At 32.3% G+C, this 22875-nt stretch overlaps 1 protein-coding gene across 1 annotated transcript in view; it reads left to right on the top strand.

Moving 5' to 3' along the window:
* The window catches only part of LOC145245728 (low-density lipoprotein receptor-related protein 5-like), an 847618-nt gene that overhangs the window by 782327 nt on the left and 42416 nt on the right, over positions 1 to 22875 (top strand). The window contains exon 18 of the mRNA XM_080107325.1: positions 5743 to 5886. Within this exon, the coding sequence (XP_079963451.1) occupies positions 5743 to 5886 (144 nt within the window). The remainder of the gene's footprint in view (positions 1 to 5742; positions 5887 to 22875) is intronic.

The following is a 22875-nucleotide window of genomic DNA, read 5'->3' as shown; positions in this document are numbered from 1 at the left end:
CTGGAAACAAGACCGAGATAAGCGAAAAGCACATATAGCGCCTAGAATTCTCAACTGGTAACTCGTCTAGTATTAGCCAGGCTAAACGTTGCTTAACTTCGGTGATCTGACGAGAACCGGTTTGTCAACGTGATTATGTCATCTATACATGCAAACACGAAAGTGTTATGGCTATGTTTCGATGGATAGCCGTTAAGCCTACGATGTCCTCAGAGAAAGAGAATAGGAGTCTTTACGCTGTTCATATTGAAGAAAAAATGAAGGAAAAGAAAAGCATCAGGTTCAAAATCGAAAAGGTTACACGATTAAATGTGAAATAATATTTTGAATAAACCGTTTGTATATCTTCTATATATCTATAAAAGTGAACGTCTGTGTCTGTGTACATTTCCCTACGCAATAACTGTCAATTTTACAGTCTACAGACTCGAAATTTGATATACAGGGTACTAAGAGATTTGGGAAAATCTTTGTAATCCGTTTTCGGCCAGAAATGTAGCTATTAAGGGGTCAAACTTCAACGATTTGACCTTTGAGAACTCTACCAAACTCCTCCGATAATTTTGGGTATAAACACTAGAAATTTTAGATATGGGTTCATTGGACATGGATCTAACTTAAAAACTTGAGTTGAACCCAAAACAATAAATTTTAAGGGGTCATAATAGGGGTCAAAGTTAAAAAAAAATTGACCGCTTTTTTTTCTTTTTTTTTGCTCAACATACACCTCCAAATACCCGGGCAACGCCGGCCACCCATGCTAGTCTTTAATAAAGAGTTAAGTATTCAACTCATGATTTAATGTTGAATACGTATTTAATTTAGAGTTTATTCAGAGTCAGATGACATATTAAAAAGAGATCAGAGGTCGGATGCCATCATTTATAGGAAGTCTGAACATAGTAAATTGACATATAGTAAAGAAAATGTAGGTTTTACTATTATTAACACTATAGAAAATGTTAGTTAATCGGTCATTTTTACTATAATAATTATAATTCTGATTTCGTTTATGAACGTCTCTCTGGAAAGGGATGGTATTCATTTTCAGAGGATTTCCCTTAATCCTGGTTTCAAACCAGGAGCTTTAAAGATCAAGGGTTTTCCTAAGGATGTTGGTGGTACCTATAATTGCAGAGGTTTGAAGGCCGCCTTTTCAATTGTCATTCCAGACGACTTGATACTACTCCTAGTGTACCAACTACGACCGGGATTATTTGTGTTTTAACCCCGTGTATACGCCTTATCTCCAAGGCCAATGGAGCATAACTGCTCAACTTCTCATACTCATTCTCTCTCACATTCCTGTCCCAGGGTACTGAGAAGTCTACGATCTACCAGTTTTTTTGAGACCTTGTCAATGATGACCAAATCCGGACGATTATGTTCCAATTGCTTAGACGTTATGACACTTTTGTCCCACCATACCTCTACCTTGCCATCCTCACTTGTTCTCACTTCATCAGGAACCTCCTCAAACCATTTTCCAGCACACTTCACCCTCTTATACACCTCCCAATATATCCGGAGTCCCATGCGATCGTGTCTTTTGCGGTACTCTCTCTGGGCCAGTCCACTACACCCTACTGCAAGGTGCGCAATTGACTCTGACGTCTTACCACAAATCGGGCATTCTGCAACAACTTCCTCTCCTAGAACCACTTTTTTGAACAATAATTTTTTGAATAATAATAATAACACAAAATACATGCTAAAATATAGTTTTATTTTCGGATTGATGTTGGAAAAAATATCTTTATTATTGTTCATAAATTATATTTGAACAAATTATCAATTTCTCTCTTAGCTATCTATGTATTTTCCCTCCCATCAATCACTACGTTGATTCGACCACTCTCTAATATTTCTTAATGTATCTGAGAACGATTAGAAAAAGGGTGACTATGTATAGCGTTGTAATCTAATTTATATATGCATCTGTAAACACCACAATCACGTAATGTAAATTAGATGGCAAAATGATAGACCTATTTCTATATAAGTATAATAAAGAATAATAATACTTGTGTATGAAAATAATAAGGATAATACAAGAGCAAATGCAAAACAAATGTCTTAAGTTTATTTATTTTCTAATGAAATCAAAGTAGAACCAGTAGTTGTGATCAAAACAATTACGTGTTTATCATTATATATATACTAGCATGGGTGCCCAGCGTTGCCCGGGTGTTTTGAGGTGTATGCCGAGCAAAAAAACAAAAACAAAAAAAAAGGTCAATTTTTTAAACGTTGACCCCTATTATGACCCCTTAAAATTTATTGTTTAGGGCTCAAATCAAGTTTTTAAGTTCGATCCATATCCAAGGAATCTATATCTAAAATTTCAAGTGTTTAGATCCAAAATTGTAGGAGGAGTTTGGTAGAGTTCTCAAAGGTCAAATCGCTCAACTCTAACCCCTTAATCGCAAAATGTCTGCCCGCAAACTGGTCACATCGATTTTCCCAAATCTCTCAGTACCCTGTATATCAAATTTCGAGTCTGTAAGCTTAAAATTGACAGAGTTATTGCGTAGGGAAATGTACACAGACACACACACAAACACTTTCACTTATATATATATTATATCAACCTGTACATAATTTTTAAAGCGTAAATAATTCAGCATTTTTAAAATAAAACTTCAAGTATTAATAATTGTATTTTTTTTCATTTGAAATTATAATTAGAATAATAATCTACTAATAGTATGTAATTAATAATTTAATCATGATATTTTATTCTTTTCCTAAATGTTGAAATTAGTAGCTTTTAAATGCATGATAAAACAAAAGAAACTTCTATTTTAAATGTACACAAATTGTTGGAAAACAAGAAACACAGTATTCAATGGACAAAAAAGTGGGCTATATGATGTCAATACACCTAACGGAACGTTATTTTGCCGAATTTACAGAGATTCTAATAGCATTTAAACTGACACATTAAACTTTACCTCTAACTAGCCAAGTTTCATTTGTTATTAGTGTACCATGTTATTGGTAATGTGATAACATCCTTGCTAAAATTAATCTTAAAAAGTATTAACGAGACGACTACTAAAATAAAACCTTAAACAATCACCTAAAATAAAGATCAGCAATCATTCTGAATTAAATAATATGATGGTTGTCTACATTATATTTAAAAATGTGCAAACAAATAAAATGTAAAAAATTCCATTTCATTTCAGGTACGTCTAGCTAGTTATATATAAATTATAGTATTAGAGGAAACGACAAGCATTTAATACAATTCTAAGCTCACAAACTCAAAAAAGAAATAATATATAATAAAATTTGGTAAAATAGCTCTGAAGAATCGTTAAGAAATTAACATTTTTAATGAACGTACAAAATGCCTTTGAAACTACATTTAAGATGCAAATATTTTATTAAAAAAATATTATTTTCTTTATTATTAATATCAATCATCAGGGTAAGTTTTTTTTTTCTTTTTGTAATTAGAAATCTTATTGGTCTGTGTTATCACTTGGCAGACATATCAAGCATTGATTGAAAATCAGCTCCATTTTATTCTTTTAAAATATTATTAGCATTCACAGCATTAAAACAACTTATTCTATGAATATTTAGTTGACATGTATGCCACCGCTCCCTACCACTTAAGATATGAGAAAATGTTAAAATTGTTTTTTTTTGTTTTTTTTTTTTGTTTTGTTTTTTTTTAATTTTGTAAGCTGCTAACTTTGTTATATAAATAGAATACACACTATTTGATTTTTCGACCAAAAATATCGTTGCAAAAACATCTTTTTACCAGCGTGGTATAATTTGCATTAATATTATATAGAAAACTTAATAACCTTCTAAATATTTAATTATAAGTTTTTCAAAAGTCTGTTTCAATAAGATATATATATAAAAGAAAATTAAATAATCAAAAAATAGTAACATTGAAGTAAATTTTCAAAAATGTCAACTACCAATTGATCATTGGCAGATTAAATTTGTAATTAAATAAACGTTTAGGTTAAGATTAACTCCAAAAAACTTTAAAATCAAACTCTAAACTATTTAAAAGCAACTTATTTGCATAAAACTAATATGTCTAAAGTTAGAAAACAATAATATATACAAGTTGAATTGTACGTGCAAAATGCTGAAAAACTCGAGGTGGTATTTAATTTTTTTATATAAGCAATATAAACAAATCGAATAAGATATTTAAAGTAAAAAACAAACAAACAAACTATAATACAACAAGCTGAATCGTAAGTACTAAACGCTGAAAAATAAAACGTGTGGAAAAATGCATCACGTTAGATTTTTTAATATGGCAGACATAAACAAATCTAAAAGATATGCAGAAAATATTATTGTATTATGCCGCAGTAAATAAATAACCTCACAGTGAAAAGAAATTACAAATAAATTCATTATTTTTCATTTGATGAAAAAATGGTAAGTAGCGGGAGTTATCTTCCTCGTGACAGCATGCACAAACAGATTATTTCCCTTTTGCATTTTGTTGGATTTGTTTATATTGACTATATTTAAAATTCAACATGAGACGTTTTCAGTATTTAGCTTTTATGATTCAGCGTTTTATAACTTGGATTTTTTTAAAAAATTATATATAATATATTTACAATGTAAGAAATGGTTTTGAAATACTGTTGATTTTCCTTACATAGCTCTTGAGGAATATTCATTTCATATTATAGTTAACCGGCTTTTAAAAAAATTAACAAATAATAATAAATTGTTTCATTTAACCCCATTAATTCTTTTTGTTGTTTTCTTAAGGGGAAGGTGCCATCTAATTTTTATAAGATCATTTTATAAAAAAGTTATCAAAATTGTTTTTTTTTCAATCACTTCTTGTTCTGTAGTGTAATTTACAGAAATTATATAAATTAGTTATTAATATTTTGTTTTAATTCATTCATATTTTCCCTTATTTTTTATTTCAAATAAAGACAACTTAAAAATAGACTCTTCTGAAACTTCTCTTGTCATAAAATGGTTTTAATCAGTCTAATATTTAATATGTCCATATTTGAAATAAAAATGATCTTGTCTGTTTTGGATAGAATGATCACTTAAAAGAGAAAAATATTTACCTTTATTTCTAATTAATGAAGGAAAAACGTATAACATCACATAATAATGACCAAAACATCAAAAGTTAAATACTTTATCATTAAGTGTCTCATATGTTGTAATAGAGAAGAAGTGCTAACTAATTAGACGATATTATAAGAACTCTGAAGTAATGTTATTTTATTCTTACTCTGGAGCCGAATCCTAACCCTCGACCTCTAGAAAACAGCCGCATAGAACTATCTGTTGCAGCATTGAGGTTATAGTTGAGAGAACAATCTATCGCTGTAGATCAAAAATTTAATTCGAATTCTATGAAAATTTCTGAAATAGAAAATATCCATATAAAGGTTGACAATGTAGATGAGAATAGTCATTCGAATCATAAAAAATACATAGGTTCCATAAATATTTACGAATAGATGAGAACATTTTTTACTGTACAGAATAACAACAACAAAAAAACAACGTTTATCTTATAAGACAAAGAAAACTAAGAAAGATTCAATCACAATCCTTCCGTGAATCAGATAAGACACTGCACCTCACCAAGTTGGACAGGGGCCACACTACAACTGAAACAATTATAGCACCACCCTGTCCTGCTACAATATCAACAGAATATCCCCATGTAAAGTTATGTGACGTGTCTCCGCTTCTTTTTTTTTTCTCCAATAGTGACAAATCCTTGGCAGCTAACGGATGATGCACTGTGTCCTGATGGATGTCACACGGAAGCGTATTGTGCAAGACATATGCCCCTATTGCACTATCAGTGTGTATGTAAGGCTGGCTTCGAGGGAGATGGAGAGTTCTGCAAAGGTTGGTGAGAAGAATCATTGGAAAACAATGGACAAGACCATGGTTCGGCTTTTGCATGCACACAAATTAATTCGGAAAAAAAACCCCAGAAAGGCCTCGAGTCGTTTCCTATTACAGAATCAGAAACTTAACTTTGTGTTACAACTAACTTTATTTTTCTCAGCACGTGCATAACAGAATATTTACATAAAGTGTATGCTAAATGTATTAAAACTGATTGAAATCAAATACGATAATTGCTATAGCATATGGATATTATCATGTAAGTATGTAATATAAGAAGTACAAACGCATGTAATAGCTTATTACAAATGTCTAGTACTAAGGAATGTCTTAAACAATGTGATAAGTTTTGCATGTTGGATTGAATATCAAAGATTAAAAGAAACTGGGCTCTGAATAATACAAATACATTTAGGAAAACAAAAAGTCAAAATGTTGTTATACAAGATATGGCACCTTTCATAAGGATTTTTGTCTGACCCATTAAAAATCATACTATTTTTTATTAAAACTTGTCGCTATCCAGAAGCACTCTAAGACTAGACTATCATTAAGAAGCAGAACATATATATATAACACATATCCACACACACACACACATATAATATATATATATATATATATACAGAGAGAGAAATAAAAATAAAAAGAAACAAACCGAGTTATGTATTCATCAATGTTTCGTCTTTATTTTGAGACTTCGTCTGGATGAAATAAAGACGAAAGGTTGATGAACACATAACTCTGTTTGATCCTTTTCATTTTTATTTTTATTTCTCTGTTGTCGGAATACTCCATTATTCTAATCATATATATATATATCCACAGACATGTATACAAATACAAATATTAAGACTAGACTATCCTTAAGAAGCAGTATATATATATATATATATATATATATATATATATGTGTGTATATATATATGTGTGTGTGTGTGTGTGTGCGCACAGACATATATGCAAATATATACATACATATATGCACTAAGAAAAAATGAGTTTGTTAGCTCTCACATGAAAAATACTGCTAGCATTTCATCATATTTATTAATTGCACTTAGGAAATAGTATGTTGCACTGAAAAGTACAGTCTGAATAGAATGAAACAAAAAACTGTGCTCTATGTCGTACAATTAAGCATAAAAGAACAACATATTACATTATAAAAGTCTGCAAAATTACCTGTAATAGCAGAACTAAAAGTTTCATACTCGAACAAACAATCTTCCGACATCTGAAGAGAATTCTCTCAAGCATGAAAATGTCAATTCTACTACTGAATGGGAGACTGTGATTCTATAGACTGTTTAATTTGCTTCGTACTCACGGGCTAAGGTTTCTAGTATAAGAAATAACGATTTCCTTGCTTTATTTGGACTACGTATACTATTGTTCTCATCATGAATGTTATTTCCACAACGTTTCAGCTAATGTAACCTCCGACTTTCTTTGAGTGTATCATATCAAACTCTGGAATCTATATGTTGAACTTCAGAATTTGTACAAAATTTAGACTGAAACCCCTTACTTAATCCACGAGGGTATCTTGCTCTCGTTCTGTCAGCCATAGCTGGATAGAAATCTTAATATTAAATTCCTAATGAACCGCCCCCTTAAGTAAACATTTCAGCAAATCTCCTCACTAACGTAATGTACTTGCAATAACCCTTATCCCTGAGTGGCTTCCGGGCCTTGATAAGTGGTGATCACTGTGTAAAAAAAAAAATAAAAAATAAAAAAAATAATTGGTAATTGTATTATTAGTATGACTAGAACTGCGGATTGAGCTTTCAATTACCAAGGACTCGTAAGGTAATGGATAAAGTGCTAAAATAATAATCAGTTCGAAATAAAAGGTTCTGTTCAAAATGTTGTACAAATTCCCGAAAGTGAAAAGATACACCTGAAAAAGATCAGCTGAAACGTTGTGAGAATAGGAATTTGAATAATGCAAATAATATAAGATATCAATCCTCTTCTAAAATATTCTGAAAAAAATGGTTTCCATCTAGCACAAAAGCATTATTTTTTATAATTAGAATAGAGCTCTTTCGGTAACAATATTTAAAATTACACTTTGCTTGTTTATAAATTCTTTCTCAATATTATAATATATACCATGCAAGTATTTATATTTTTTTCTGCAATGTAATGCTTACTTAGACATAAAAGAAAATCATGAAATTATTTTTTCTCCCTCTAAGAGTGATTTGAATTTCAACCACAACCTCTAGAAACTTGAAACTTTCAGATCAATTAAACTCCATTCATCATTCAGTGGCTATCAGCCTGGGACTGGGAGTATTTGAAGTGTCTGAAGTCAACAAAGTCTAAGTTATTATTGAAATGATTTGTTCTCGATTAACTGGCGAATATTTTTTTGTGCAGTTCTAGGATGTCCACCCTCCCAGGCTTTGACTTCTCCCTTTTAAAAGGTGTTTATTGTTAATCGCTTAAGAGGCCCCTACTAGGAATGCCAATGGGGTTAAGCAGGTATTTTTTTTTTTTTTTTGCAGGCCAGCATGCTCCTCTTCTATGGTGCTGGCATTTCAATTCCCACTTATCAACTTTTGAATCACATCATCCCGTTTGTGAAGGAGATAAATAACTTCGCTATACAATGACTGTTTTTTTTTTCACCAGCTGTTTTTTTTATATTCCAGTTTGAAATGAGTCTTCATAGTTCCTGTAAGCATTACACACAAAACTCCATTTCTCAGTTACTGCTTTCGGATTTTTAAGGGTTGATAATTGCTTTCAAAGAAGATGCTTACTAAAAACGATGCGGTCATTAATGTAGTGGTGTAACTTAGTGTAGATGCTTCTGTAGAAATGTGGCCTCACTTAAACAGCTCCTTCAGTCCATTGTTAAAAGCTGTTGTATGTAGACAACTATGTTGGCTTTATTTCGCCGTTTTATATGTACAACAAAAATGCATAAAACTAATATATTGAACACTCTTGAAATAACTATAGGAAGATTTTCCATAAAATATTTCAATATATTATTTGAAATATATATATATATATATATATATATTATGGGGCTCTAAAAAGGGGTCTGCTGTGTAATGTGAATACATTCTATAATGACGTACATGTTAAATAGTTAGGCTTTATATTTTATCTGTAAATGCGTGTATGTGTATACGTCGTATCATTTAGTTGATCGTCTAGTGTGTATATTTTAACATTTATGCAACAGTTCTAACAGAGAACTATTGACGTAGACATATCAAAACAGTTGTAGACAAACAGTTCTTTTTAACAGATGTAAATAACACAACACATACCTGAATTATTTACCAACATTTATTTTCATGATCCGGCCAGCATCGTCAGAAATTACACGTTTTTACATCTTGGCTGCCTGAAATGAAGCTGCCCCCTGCGCCATGGAGAGACCAACTCCCTTTTTTTAGACGTCCGTTCTCTCTGATGTCCAGCTAAAGACTGCCTAGAATCTCCCCAAATCTACATACATCTCATCACGTGTCGCATGCCAACAGCTGATGTAGCCCCTATCTATTTGTTTATGCGAATCAAAAATCCTGTTTACATCTATTTTCTATTTTCACATTCCTTTTGCGATTTTTTTATATTACATGGCAATCATTTTTTCCCAATTTAATTGTTGATATTATTATGTGTATGAGTACTGAGGTTTATACTGTAGTTCTCGTCTAGTCAGAATAAGCAACGTCTCAGATGAGGATCTAATGCTTCTACTCTGACAATTTTGACAATGTTAACTATTGATAGCTTACTTACTTCCTTCTATCAAATTCTGTCAAATTGATTTCTTCGTTAATTAGGCCTATCATCTTTCAATTTTCTACTCAGACATGTTCTTTCTCCATCAGCGGATGTGTTCTCATCTGATCTTCTGGTTCATTACCAATTTCAAGTTCAAATGTCGACTTCACATTTACTGTCAGTCAGAATGGCATGAACTTTGGATGTGGGGAGAGTTCACCTTTTGCTTCACCGAGGATGTTTAGCCTTATAATTAAAAGCCATACCAGGTAAAATGCACAAAGACATCGAACTTCTGCAAAATTCATTCACTCTGAATAAATAATGATGTCAATTAAAAACATTGCTCAATATAATATAGAAATTTATTTTGTCAGACCCAAATAGCAATTTATCTGACATGTCGAAATTTGATATAAATTAGCTTATTTTTTCAGATTTTGTTTTATGCTATTGGTACATTTATAGTTTATTCTTCTTATTTAGGCCAAGTAGTGATATTATTTACATTTTGTTTTACAAGAGGGTCACCACATATCAAGGCTCGAAGGCCACTTGAGAATAAGGGTTAATGAGTGAACAGTAGTCACCGAAACAATAGTCTAGTAATCATTCGTAATAGAAATTGGGTATAATTTTATCATTTAAGGCCACGGCTCAACAAGAACTTGTTTACATTTGACTTGAATATGATCAGATGGAAAGCAGACTAGCGGGACAGAATTCCACAGGCAGGCAGTTCTAGGAAAGAAACTATGACCATGGAATTTGTGTGTAGATGTAGGCATAGATAGAGAGTGAGGGAATATTTATTGACAGTGGTTGTAGATGGACAAGTGTTTTTTTGTGAAAGCTTGACAAAGAAGAACCAGAGATTAAAACTTAGACGAGCACTTGCCATGAAAATAACGATAGATCAGAGACAGACTTGAAACGTCTCTGCTGTGGGAAAGAGGTTGCAAGGAGGAAAAAAGGGCATTAGCTACTAGGTTTTGAAGCCGGTTTTGAACACTTGAGATAAGATCGGACGCTCCAAGCAACTCCTGGCGAAATGTAGGACCAGCACTTCATTTTAGGACAAATTTGGCTCTTATACAATGAGAGGTCTGCGTCAAAAGTGAAATAATTTCTGCAACAATAGAATGACAAACATTTTTCCAGCGACTTTGGTAACAGATTTGATGTAGGTCTTCCATTTTAGGACAGACGTAATGGTCAGATCCAGAAGCTGGTCGAAGCAAGGAATTTTTTTTGATGAGCGCCATTCATATCAATTGGGGCCCAAGTGGGAATCAAAGAGTTTATGATGAAAAGGTATAAGCTTGCTTTTGGATGCATTAAAATTAACCAGCCGCCTTTTGCCCCATTGCACCACATTCTCAAGATTAGAGGAGAAAGATTCAGAGAAATCTTGGTCGTTATTAGCCTTTGAAGTGTTGCCATAGATGGTAGTGTCGTCTGCATATATGTTGACGAATGAATTTATGATGTGATTTAGGAGATCATTGATGAATATAAGAGAGTTGGGCGAAGAGAGTTAAACATGCTAGTGTTAATACTTTCAGCTTCGAATTTCTGCACATCGACAACTACTTGTATAAGCCTATTAGAAAGAAAAGATTCGATATTCCATAGCTGTAAATTTTGAGAAGTAAACCTTTATGCCAAACCCTATCAAATACCTCTGATATGTCAAGAGCTATTGCTCTAGAAAGGAAACCTCATTGATTGATTCACTTATCCTAGCTGAAATTACAGCTGTAGATATTGCATAATGGAAACCATATTGCTTGTCACTAAGTAAGCTATTTTGCTAAGGTGGTTGACAATTTCTCTGTTTAATACAGATTAAAGTAACTTACTTATGACACACAGAAGACTAATTGATCTGTACCGAGATGCAAACAACCGATCTCCAATATTTTTAAATACGGTTTACCAGGGTATTTGGAAACATTTCTCCTTTAGACATCGAGTGAACAGCTGTGCAAGAATGGGTGCTAGTTCCGGTTTCATATTTTTGAGTACTATGACTGGAATACTATCACCAGTTGTTTTGATGACGTCAGGGTTATTGATGCATGTAGCAACATCATGAACAGATATATGGATGTCACGCAGAGTACTTTCAGTCTTGGGAGAAAAATCGGAAGATAATTGCCTTACTCACATACGGAAATATGTTTCCTTAATAGAAGCGTGAGCTTAATCCCTTCATAAAATAGCGTTTCACTATTTATTATCATAGTTCGACTATTTCATAACCAATTACATATGTTTAATGTAAACATTCTACTATTTCTTTCTTAACATAATACTTTTTCTTCGAATGTATACATTAACTTAAATATTTTCGTTACTTACTAAAGCCAATCATTGTGGATTCATTTACTCTTAATATATGATGTTATCAACTTAAAAACATCATTTTTCAGATATGTACAACCATTAAAATAAAATAAAATGGTTTAAATTTATTGATCAGACAAATTGTCCGAACAGTTCTATGAATAATAATGTCTCTTCTAAAAAATAAAAAAACGAACGAACTGAATAATGAATCGGTTTCAATAGTGCAAATTAGTAACTAAAAAATAATATGCGAATCATAAGGAAAAGCAGAAAAAAAATAAAAGTTTGAAATGACCTAAATTGCATGAAATGGACAATTTCCCATTTATTCCTTTTATTTCTCATGAAAAAATAAATTTACAGATAATTTAAAAACCATAAATAAAAAATTAACAATGTCATTATTCAAAAACAGAGACAAGATAATAGATCAACACTGGTTCATTTTTCTTGTTCAATAGTTTGACCATTTTTGCAAATCATTGATTAGACACACAAATTCCATATATGGTCATCAACTGAATAGCATCAACAACGAAAATTTATTTGAATATTAAATGTTGCCAAAAACCAAAAACATTTATTCCTGTGAGAAGATTTCATGTGGCAAAAATGAACAGTTTTACATTTAGCTGTGAAGTATTGATTATGTCAAATCCTTGGTATTATCGATATTTTATGTCAAATCCTTGGTATTATCGATATTTTATGTCAAATCCTTGGTATTATCGATATTTTAGCATAGTTGCTCTACTTAGTTTATAGTACTGAGCATTTTTGGATTCGACATATTTATGAAATTAATACAATCAAATTTCACAGTATATTACACATATAGCACCACTGAATCGTGTTGACACACCGGTTCTTGCCAGATCACCGAAGTTAAGCAACATTAAGCACGGCCAGTACCAGGTGGGTGACCATTTGGGAAGGCGAGGCACTATATGTACTGTGGGTTAAATACCTGGTTGAGAAACTGGTGCAGTCTATCCTTCTCTCGAGGGTAGATGGGACTCTCTTGCCGTGGTAGGCAACCCATCTAGTGATGGCGTCACGATAAAAATACCGTTGATAGCCTTGGTGAAGCATCAAGTATTCAGCTACTGACAAGATTCGAATCACACTACAAACTCGTGTAGTGAGTTCAGTCTCGGCTAGGCCGCACTGTATGGATGGACCAATGAAGGAATCAACGAAAGTAAGAACTATGTAAATGAACTTTACATAATCTATATCACTGACAATTAGCATTCTATTCTAGTGATATAGAAACTGATCTATATATAAAGTTATGAAAATACATGTGGTAAGTTGACAGGAACACACATGATTTTTATCACGTGTGTACTTGTCTAATTCTCATATATTTTAAGGTCACTTATAGATTTGATAGATTCACAAAGGAAGGAGGAGTCACTCTTGTTGAAACGATGGAGGAAGAAGAAATAATAGCCATCCAACGCTTTATCTGAGAGAAATCCTGCTTGGTTAATGGAAACATTAATCCCTAGGTGGGAATAACAATGAACATGATTGGATAGCTAGCTACACTAAACACCACGTGTATATATTATAAAACACCTTACAGGTACCTACAAAGATGAAACACATAAAATTATGTATAGCTTAAATACTATATATATATATATATATATAATTTTCTACCTAACTATACTCACGTATTGGGCACTGTTGCAATAAATACTGAAAATAAACACACACACCAGTAGTTTTGATTCAAAATGCCATTAGATGGATTCAATTCACACTAATAATTTTTTATTTTTTGTAAATTTGTTTTTCTTATATATCTATATATATAAAGTAGTAGTGTTCGTGTGTGTGTGTCTGTGTGTACAACTACTAATCACCAAAGAAATATAAAGGCCATATGTGTGTACACCTCTCCTGGCCAAGAAATATTAATGCCCATATTAGGATACTTCTGTCAAAGGAGACATTTTATTGTATACAGACTTTCAATATATAGCATTCTTTAAACCACTTTTTCATTACTGAGTTACGGTCATTAACATATCACATTAAATGCAATCTATTTAAATAATTACCTCGATGACATTACTTATTTGACATAATGGCTTTGTTTCAACTGTACTAATTAAAAAATTTAATTATTTAGTTTATTTAAATTTCAAGTTATGTTTGATTTAATTTATTTTATATGAAATCTAAAACCGTTTTATTTTCAAACCAAAAACCAGAAAACCAAAAAGGGAAATAACTGTGATAGCTTAATTGAAAAATTGTTTTAAATGGAGCACGTTATTAAATATTTCCTGTTTTTTGTTTTTATTTCAAAATATTATTCTAAGATGAATTATTTTTTTAATTTTTATTTGGAGGTAATTTTTTTTTTTCACTTATTCTTACTTCTTAAGTAACCTTTTTTATTTGTTAGAGAAAAATAATTAAAACTAATGTCCTCATTTACTTGCATCCTCACGAGGGCAGAGTTAGTCACAGAGACATGTGAACAAAATCCATCATCCCCTGCTCTTTTTATTTTTTGTTTATAAAATTTAATCAGTGTTTCCCAGGATTTATTATAATAATTATACCACAGCAAGTGTGTTTAATTGCCTGTGAAACAGATTTGCTCTATAATTTATTTAATATCTAAAATTAAAAATGGTCAATTTTTACGATGTGACCCAGCACAGAAAAAAATCGTCAATGTCAAGTTTCTTTCAAACTCCTAAAAAAACTTGAAAATGACGACATTTAATAGTTTTCGATAGTGCTAAAAATATCACATTTAAATTTGGGGCAGATAAGTAGTTTTCATGATATGAAAAATTACTTTTTCAAAAAGTGGGGGATCGCTTTCCTATATAAATTTAACGTAAAATGGGCACCCACTTTCTAACCACCTAATAATTTCATCATATCATAAAACAAATTTAACTGTGATATTCGTTTTCAACACCACCGAAAACCGGCGCTGTTTTTTTACTAAGGGATTCGTTTAATTTTCATAATTTAGTACATAAATAATGCTGTCAGTAAGCTTACACGAGCGGTTTACAAAAATATATTTATATTTTTGTTTTTCATTTTTTTTTTTTTTTTTGAGGTGGGTATTCAATTATAGAATTTGTATAGATTTTACCAGGTGCTTCTGTAGTTTACTTAACCGCCTCCTAATGTAAACAGAATTTTTGTGAAATGTTAAACTGCAGAGGCACCTGTTCACAACTATAAAAGTTGTATAATAAAAAAAGAATGAAAAACAAAAGTATGCTTTTGTAAACATACTTACAGCATAATTAGCGTCCTAAATTATGAAATGAAAAAATGAACGCATCTCTTAGTAAAAAAACAAAAAAAAAACAGCGCCAATTTTCGGGGGTGCTGAAAACGAATATCACAGTTAAATTTGTTTTATGATATGAAGAAATTACTAGGTGACAAGTGGGTGCTCATTTTACATTAAATTTATATAGGAAAGTGATCCCCCACTTTTTGAAAAAGTAATTCCTTCATATCATCAAAACTACTTATTTGCCCCAAATTTAAATGTAATATTCGTTTTCAGCACCACCGAAAACCATTAAAAGTCGTCATTTTAAAGTTTTGGTGGGAGTTGGAAAGAAACTTGACATTGACCTAAAAAATGAAGACCTGTTTTTTTGTAGCCTAATACAGCAGTCTTTATAAATAATATGGAAGAAGAAATTTTGAAAAAAAAAATTAACATTTTAGCCAGAACTATTTTCAACCATTAACATTTTCAACCAGAACTAGCTCCCATACTTACAAAACTGTTTAAGCGTTGTCTTAAGGAGAATTGCTTCCCATCACCCTGGAAAATTTCATCAGTATGCCCTGTATTTAAGAATTCAGGTGATCATTCATCCCCCTCTAAATACAGGCCAATAAGTCTCCTGTACGCCATGAGTAAGTTGCTGGAATCTGTGTTAAATACAGAAGTAATCAACCATCTCAGCAAAAATAACCTTCTTAGTGACACACAATATGGTTTCCATTCTGCTAGATCTACAGCAGATATGCTTACAGTTATACCTCATAGGATTAGCGAATCTTGATGGAGGCAACCTTCCTAGGGAAATTGCTCTTGACATATCAAAGGCCTTTGATAGGGTATGGCATAAAGGTTTACCTCATAAGATCTCTAGCTATGGTATAGTTGGAAATGTCTTCTCAATTATTAAATCATTTCTTTTTGATAGGTTCATAAGAGTAGTAGTTGATGGGCAAAAATCAGAAGCTCTCAATATTAATGCTGGAGTCCCTCAAGGGTCCATCCTGAGCCCAACTCTCTCCCTGATCTACATTAATGATCTTCCAAATCACATCCTTACATCATTCGTAGACATTTATGCTGATGACACTACCATTTATAGTAGCACATCTAAGACAGTAAATATCCAAGTTCTCTCTGATTCTCTCTCCTCTGATTTTGAGCACGTGGTACAATGGGGAAAGGAGTGGCTGGTTACTTTTAATGCATCTAAAACCAAGCTTCTCTCTTTATATCATCAACTTTCTGATCCCCATCTTGCATCAATTGAAATGAATGGCTCTCCTCTTGAGGAGGCCTCAAGTTTTGACAAGCTTTTAGGCTTGACCTTTACTCCTGATCTTAAATGGAACACGTACATCAAATCTGTTGCCAAGGCCAGTGAAAAAATGATGGGATCCTTCTATCAATCCAGTAGATATCTCACTACTGATGCAATTCTCTATCTATATAAGAGCCAGGTACGTCCAAGGATGGAATACCGTTGCCACATCTGGGCAGGAGCTGCTAGAAAGGACTTATCCTGCCTTGATAGAGTTTAAAATAGACTCCGTAGCCTCATAGGAGATGTCCTTTTCTCATCCCTGCAACCTCTATCTCACAGAAGAGATATTGCGTGTTTGCTGTATCGTTATTTTCATGGAAAGTGTTCGACTGAGCTTCAATCTATGGTCCCACCTCGCCAAACTTTCACAAGAAACACTTGTCTAGCTGAAAACACTATCAATAATTCCCCCCCCCCCACTCTTTATCTGTGCCTAAATCTAAACGTAGATTCCATGAACAAAGCTTCTTTCTTAGAACTGCACGCCTGTGGAATTGTCTTCTGTTTTCCTGCTTTCCAGCTGACTACAATATGGTTGTCTTCAAATCTAACGTAAACAAGTTCTTGAGCCGTTCCACTTGTCAACAAATTTACTGAATTTCCATTACTAACGATTACTAAATTTTCCAATTTCTACTCTACACTCTTTAGCCCTTATCCTCGAGGGGCCTCTTGGCCTTGATAAGTGGTGATGCCTATGTAAAAAAAAACAAAACAAAACGTGGGAAATAACTTTTCTATATAAATTTAACATAAAATGAGAACCCACTTTTTGGCCACAAAGCGTTCAACCCGACATGTCATCTCTAGCATTTTTTCAAGTTTGGCAATCGATCGGGTGGGTGGATAAAACATGACAAAACAAAAATTTTTAGTTTTCATGTGGTGGTGGGGGGGGCGGGAATTACATTTGAAACATAAAATAACGATAAATTTAATTAATTTTTATGAAACCATTATGTACTTTCACCTAACAATTTTATAAACAGAACGAACCCCAAAATAGGACAAATTCAATTTTTTTTAGGGGGGTGGGTGATTACATTAGAAATATAAAATGACGAAAAATATCATTTACTTGTTTTTAGAATTAATTTTTGGTAGATCTTTTTTTTTTTTTTTTCCCGATTGCACGGGCATTCATTGCTGTTTTTACTGAAACAAAAGTTGTAATGATTTATTTTTAATTATCTTTTCTTTGGGGGGGGGTTGCAGTTCTCAATATCCGGAGAATAGTTTCTTCTCTTTGTAGCCCTTCTGCCGAAATATCACATACTACTTCTTTTTGGGGGCGATTACATTTACATGTTTTCATCCGTTCTTTTATTTTTGTTATGGGGGTATCCATGTTGCCCATGATGAAAATAATTAGTATACCGGTGTGTTTAAAACAGAACTTCATGTCAACCCAGGCAACGCTGGGTACCATGCTAGTATATATATATATATATAGTGCAATGTTGTGTTTTTTAGAATAGGAGAAAAGAACAATGCTCAATTATGTACGTAAACTATACATGAGTCTGATAGTATATTGATACCCACAGGTTTTTGGAAGAACTGAAAACTGTAATGACAGTTCTCCAGTCGAGCCTATGAGGAATAGATACAGCCTAACAACATTTACACTTTTATCTTTAGCTCTTTTGACTGAATTTATAATTTTTTCATGGAACCGCTGGTACTGATGGACGATCAAACTCATGTATAGTGTTGTTTGAAATATATCTGCATCCTATCATAAATATCTGGAGATTCTATTGTATGATTTCCCTGATATTTTTTCTAGTCAGAATTCTTTTTGAAAAGCCATCAAGTCCTTATGGGTGGGGTTATGTAAAGATTGCCAACATCCTAAATGCATGTGATTTTTTGTGGAACGAACTTCAAACTTGAAACAGCTAGATCGTCAACCATTTGACCGCTCTCATCTACCTTGGAAATGCATATTTATATTACTTATAAAATATTTATCCATGGGCACATGTTTTACTCTATTTACGGCTCATCGGTGAGCCCGATTATATACACACACACATATATATATATATATATATATATATATATATATATATATATATATTATATATATATATATATATATATATATATATTTCAATGTTAAAATAAGTTGTCCAAAATTTTATCAAGCATAATTCTTCTGCGTACATATTTTTTCCTTGTTGATTTTGCCATGACTTTCCACAAGTCGCTTATGAAGACATCAACACTTTGAGGAAATCATTTCCAAGATTTTTTTTCCTTTACTAACATCGCATGTCATGTAGAATTTGTTTTTCTTTTTTTATGTAAATCTCCTGATACTATCTCAAAAGCACAACACACATCGTCCTGATAATCCGAACTGTATACTCACAGATAAGATAAACTCTGCATTTGTATGTTTCTTATTTACAGCCTGTATATTATTTTTAATGTATACGTGCATCATGAATTAACAAACGTTTTCTCCACAGCACAAATATTTATACTCACGCATTATTATGTGATTATCTTTGCCCAAATTAATATATTCTTCCATACATTATAGATATAATCCATCACACACACACACACACACACACACACACACACACACACACACACACACACACACATGTTAAAATAACAAAGAACTTTTGTTTAATTATACCATTAAAAAAAAGAATTTTTCGATTTTGTCAACGTTCGTGACACATATAGAATTCACATCAATTTTGATTTTTACACAAAAAAATAAGAAAAATCGAAAACAAACAAAAAAAGTTAATTTTAACAGAATTTCTGTCATTTTTAATGTTTATTTAAATGAAAAGAATGCGGCTTATATATACAGTGATGATCATATTTATTGGCACGGTAAAATAAAAGTTAAATTTTGTCTAATAAATTCTAAAAAAAGGGATTAAATTAAAGAAAATAACAAAGTATATTATGTATTTTTAACTGGCCTTTCCGATGCAGCAATCGGATTTTAGAAAAAATAAATAACAAAGGAACAACAAACATAATTGCAAAAAACCCTTGTTCAAAATTATTGGCACGATTTATTTAATAATCAATTGTATAGCCTTTGGCCTTGATTACCTTCCTCAGTCGCTTTTCATAGTTTACAACCAAGTTGTTGCACTCTTCAGTAGTAATTTTAGCCCACTCTTCCTGACAATAATCCTCCAATTGAATAAGATTCTTAGGCTTCCTTTGCATTACCCTCAATTTTAATGTTCTCTATAAATTTTCAATTGGATTAAGGTCTGGGCTTTGTGATGGCCACTCCAAAACATTAATATGATTGTCCTCAAGCCATTTCTTAGTCAGTTTAGCCGAATGCTTTGGGTCATTATCTTGCATGAACCACCAACGACGACCAAGTGAGAGCTCTTTAGCAGAGTCTTTCAGGTTTTCATCCAATATTTTAACATAATCTTCCTTTTTTATGCTACCTGTGACCTTAACAAGTCTCCCTGGTCCAGAGGCAGCAAAGGATCCCCAAAACATCAAACTGCCTCCACCGTGCTTCACTGTGGGTATGGTGTTCTTAGGCAGGAAAGCTTCGCCAGATTTTCTGTAAATATAAGGCACTTTATTATGGCCAAATAACTCTATTTTCGTTTCGTCAGTCCATAGAACACGTTTCCAGAATGCAACATCTTTATCAATATGACGTTTTGCAAAGGCTAGCCTTGCTTTCAGGTGCATAGGCTTCAATAAGGGAGTCTTTCTCGGACGACATGCTTTTAAACCAGCTCTCTTCAAAACTCTACCAACTGTATGTCGAGATACATTCACTCCAGAGGTGCTCTGTTCATCAACAATCTCCCCAACAGAGATCCTTGGGTTTTGTTTTACTTGTCAAACAATTTTCCGTTCATCTCTTGGGGAAAGAATCCTTTTTCTCCCTCTACCCTCTAAACTCATAACGTGGCCTTGCGATTTGAACTTGTTTATTATGGCTCTAACAGTGGATTTGGGAAGGTTTAGCTTCTTTGAAATCTTATCATAGCCCTCCCCATTGGTATGGCATGCTACAACAAGCTTCCTGACGTCTTCGCTGTGTTCCTTAGTTTTAACCATGGCGATTGAAAATTATAATTTAGTCACTTATAATAGTTTAAATAAATCGCTATCTAAAAATTATCTGAAAAAAATTATTCACTGAATTAGCGTTAAACAAGCATAATATGGCTATAAAAAAGTTCAGAAAGCACGTAAACCGGAAATTGATTGATATTATACTGATACTAAAAGAAAAACAAAGCCGTGCCAATAATTTTGAACAAGGGTTTTTTGCAATTATGTTTGTTGTTCCTTTGTTATTTATTTTTTCTAAAATCCGATTGCTGCATCGAAAAGGCCAGTTATAAATACATAATATACTTTGTTATTTTCTTTAATTTAATCCCTTTTTTAGAATTTATTAGACAAAATTTAATTTTTATTTTACTGTGCCAATAAATATGATCATCACTGTATATATATATATATATATATATATATATATATATATATATATATATATATATATATATATATATATATATCCATTATTTCAAACATTACTTTATCCACACCAAAACAGTGATAGAAAACTATTATAACATAACTATATCAGATAGGAAGACAACAAAAGACTATATATATAGATATATAGCTACTTCTCTACGATTATAGAAAAGGAATTTTTTATATCTGTAAGTTCGTTTCCTTTGGACTCGAAAACGACTGAGCCGATTTTTATGAAATTTCACACACAAGAACTTTGTGTCTCCGGCAGTGTTCTTAGATAGGTTTTGTATTAGAATGTCTTCGATAAGTATCGATAATCGAAATAATCCAGTGAAAAAAGGAACAGCAAGTTGGACCAAAGTTAACACCTTACACAGCCTAACATCACAAGCCGAAAGGTTCGACATAAAATCTACAGTAGGTTCTTTGATATAACAGGGGCACGTTTGAAATTTATGTTTCTATTTAGAGCACATTTGAAGTATGATACTTGACTTTTTGCATTTTAAACATTAATTCAAGCATTTTATATAAAAATAAGTTTATAAAATCAACAGTAGATTCCTTACAGTGGAGTGTAGACTACAATGTGTTGTGAACTAAGTCATAGCGAGAGGCATATGAGCTTTCTCCAGGTGCTCCGCGATGGGTTTCCAACTAGAGCAGGCAATCGATTTTATTGAAAAATGTTCGATTTTACCAATTTCGTTGATAATAAAAATATGGGAGTGTGAAACATTCGTTGATCATCATTCCATGTTAGTACTATTATGTAAAGGAACTTCCTTTTCCTGAGTATATGTGATTTCGTTCCCTATGAACTCGAAAATGGCTGACCCGATATTTTTGAATTTCAACACGTAGGTATTTGAGGTGTCTGGGAGTGTTCTTACATAGGTTTTGTATTGGAATGCCTCTGAGAAATATCGAAAACAGATAATCGAAAAGATCCGATTAAAGAATGAAGTTTGACTTTGACCAAAGTTAACATATTTGTACAACCTCATATAACAAATGCATTTGAGAATTTTAATCATCACACAAAAAGTCTATAAAATCAACTCTAGATTCTTTGATATGACAGGTGCGCGTTTAAAATTAATTTTTACTGTTTACAGCACACTTGAAGCATGATACTTAGCTTTTGCATTTTTGACTTTCAAATAATTTGATCAAATCAACAGTTGATTCTCTACAGTGCAATGTAGACTACAATGTATTTTAGACTGTCACCGTGGGGAATCATGTGAAGCTTTTTCGTTGTACAATGTGGTGGGGGATACCTAACTAGAGCAGGCAATCGATTTAATTAAAAATGTGCGATTTCACGGATTTGATGACAATATAATATGTGAGAGTGGAACATTTGTTGATCCTCATTAAATCCTGGACAACGTCGAGTATCCCTGCTAGTATATAATTATTTACTATAATAATAATTAAATTAGCGGGACCTATGGAAATTTCACACGGAACTCATTCATATGTAATATATTGATGTTGGCATTTTGTAGATATTCAGTGTAATTGGAGACGCTCTGATATTATTGTAGATTTTTTTGTTAAAATTGCAAAAGTATTTATCTGAGCTAGCACGAACGTTCGGCAAAGACCGCTTGAATATGATATTTTAATTCTTGCAGATTTCGTATATCTTATTATAGAGTTAATGTTCTATCGATTTTTATATATTATAAAGTTGCGATTAAAAAAAAAATATCCATATGACTGAGGCGCATTAGCTTGAATCGAAACTGAA

This window comes from Euprymna scolopes, chromosome 1 (genome assembly GCF_053919585.1).
Source record: "Euprymna scolopes isolate OS-2025 chromosome 1, ASM5391958v1, whole genome shotgun sequence".
Classification (NCBI taxonomy): Eukaryota; Metazoa; Mollusca; class Cephalopoda; order Sepiida; family Sepiolidae; genus Euprymna; species Euprymna scolopes.
This window is presented reverse-complemented; position numbering and strand designations above follow the sequence as displayed.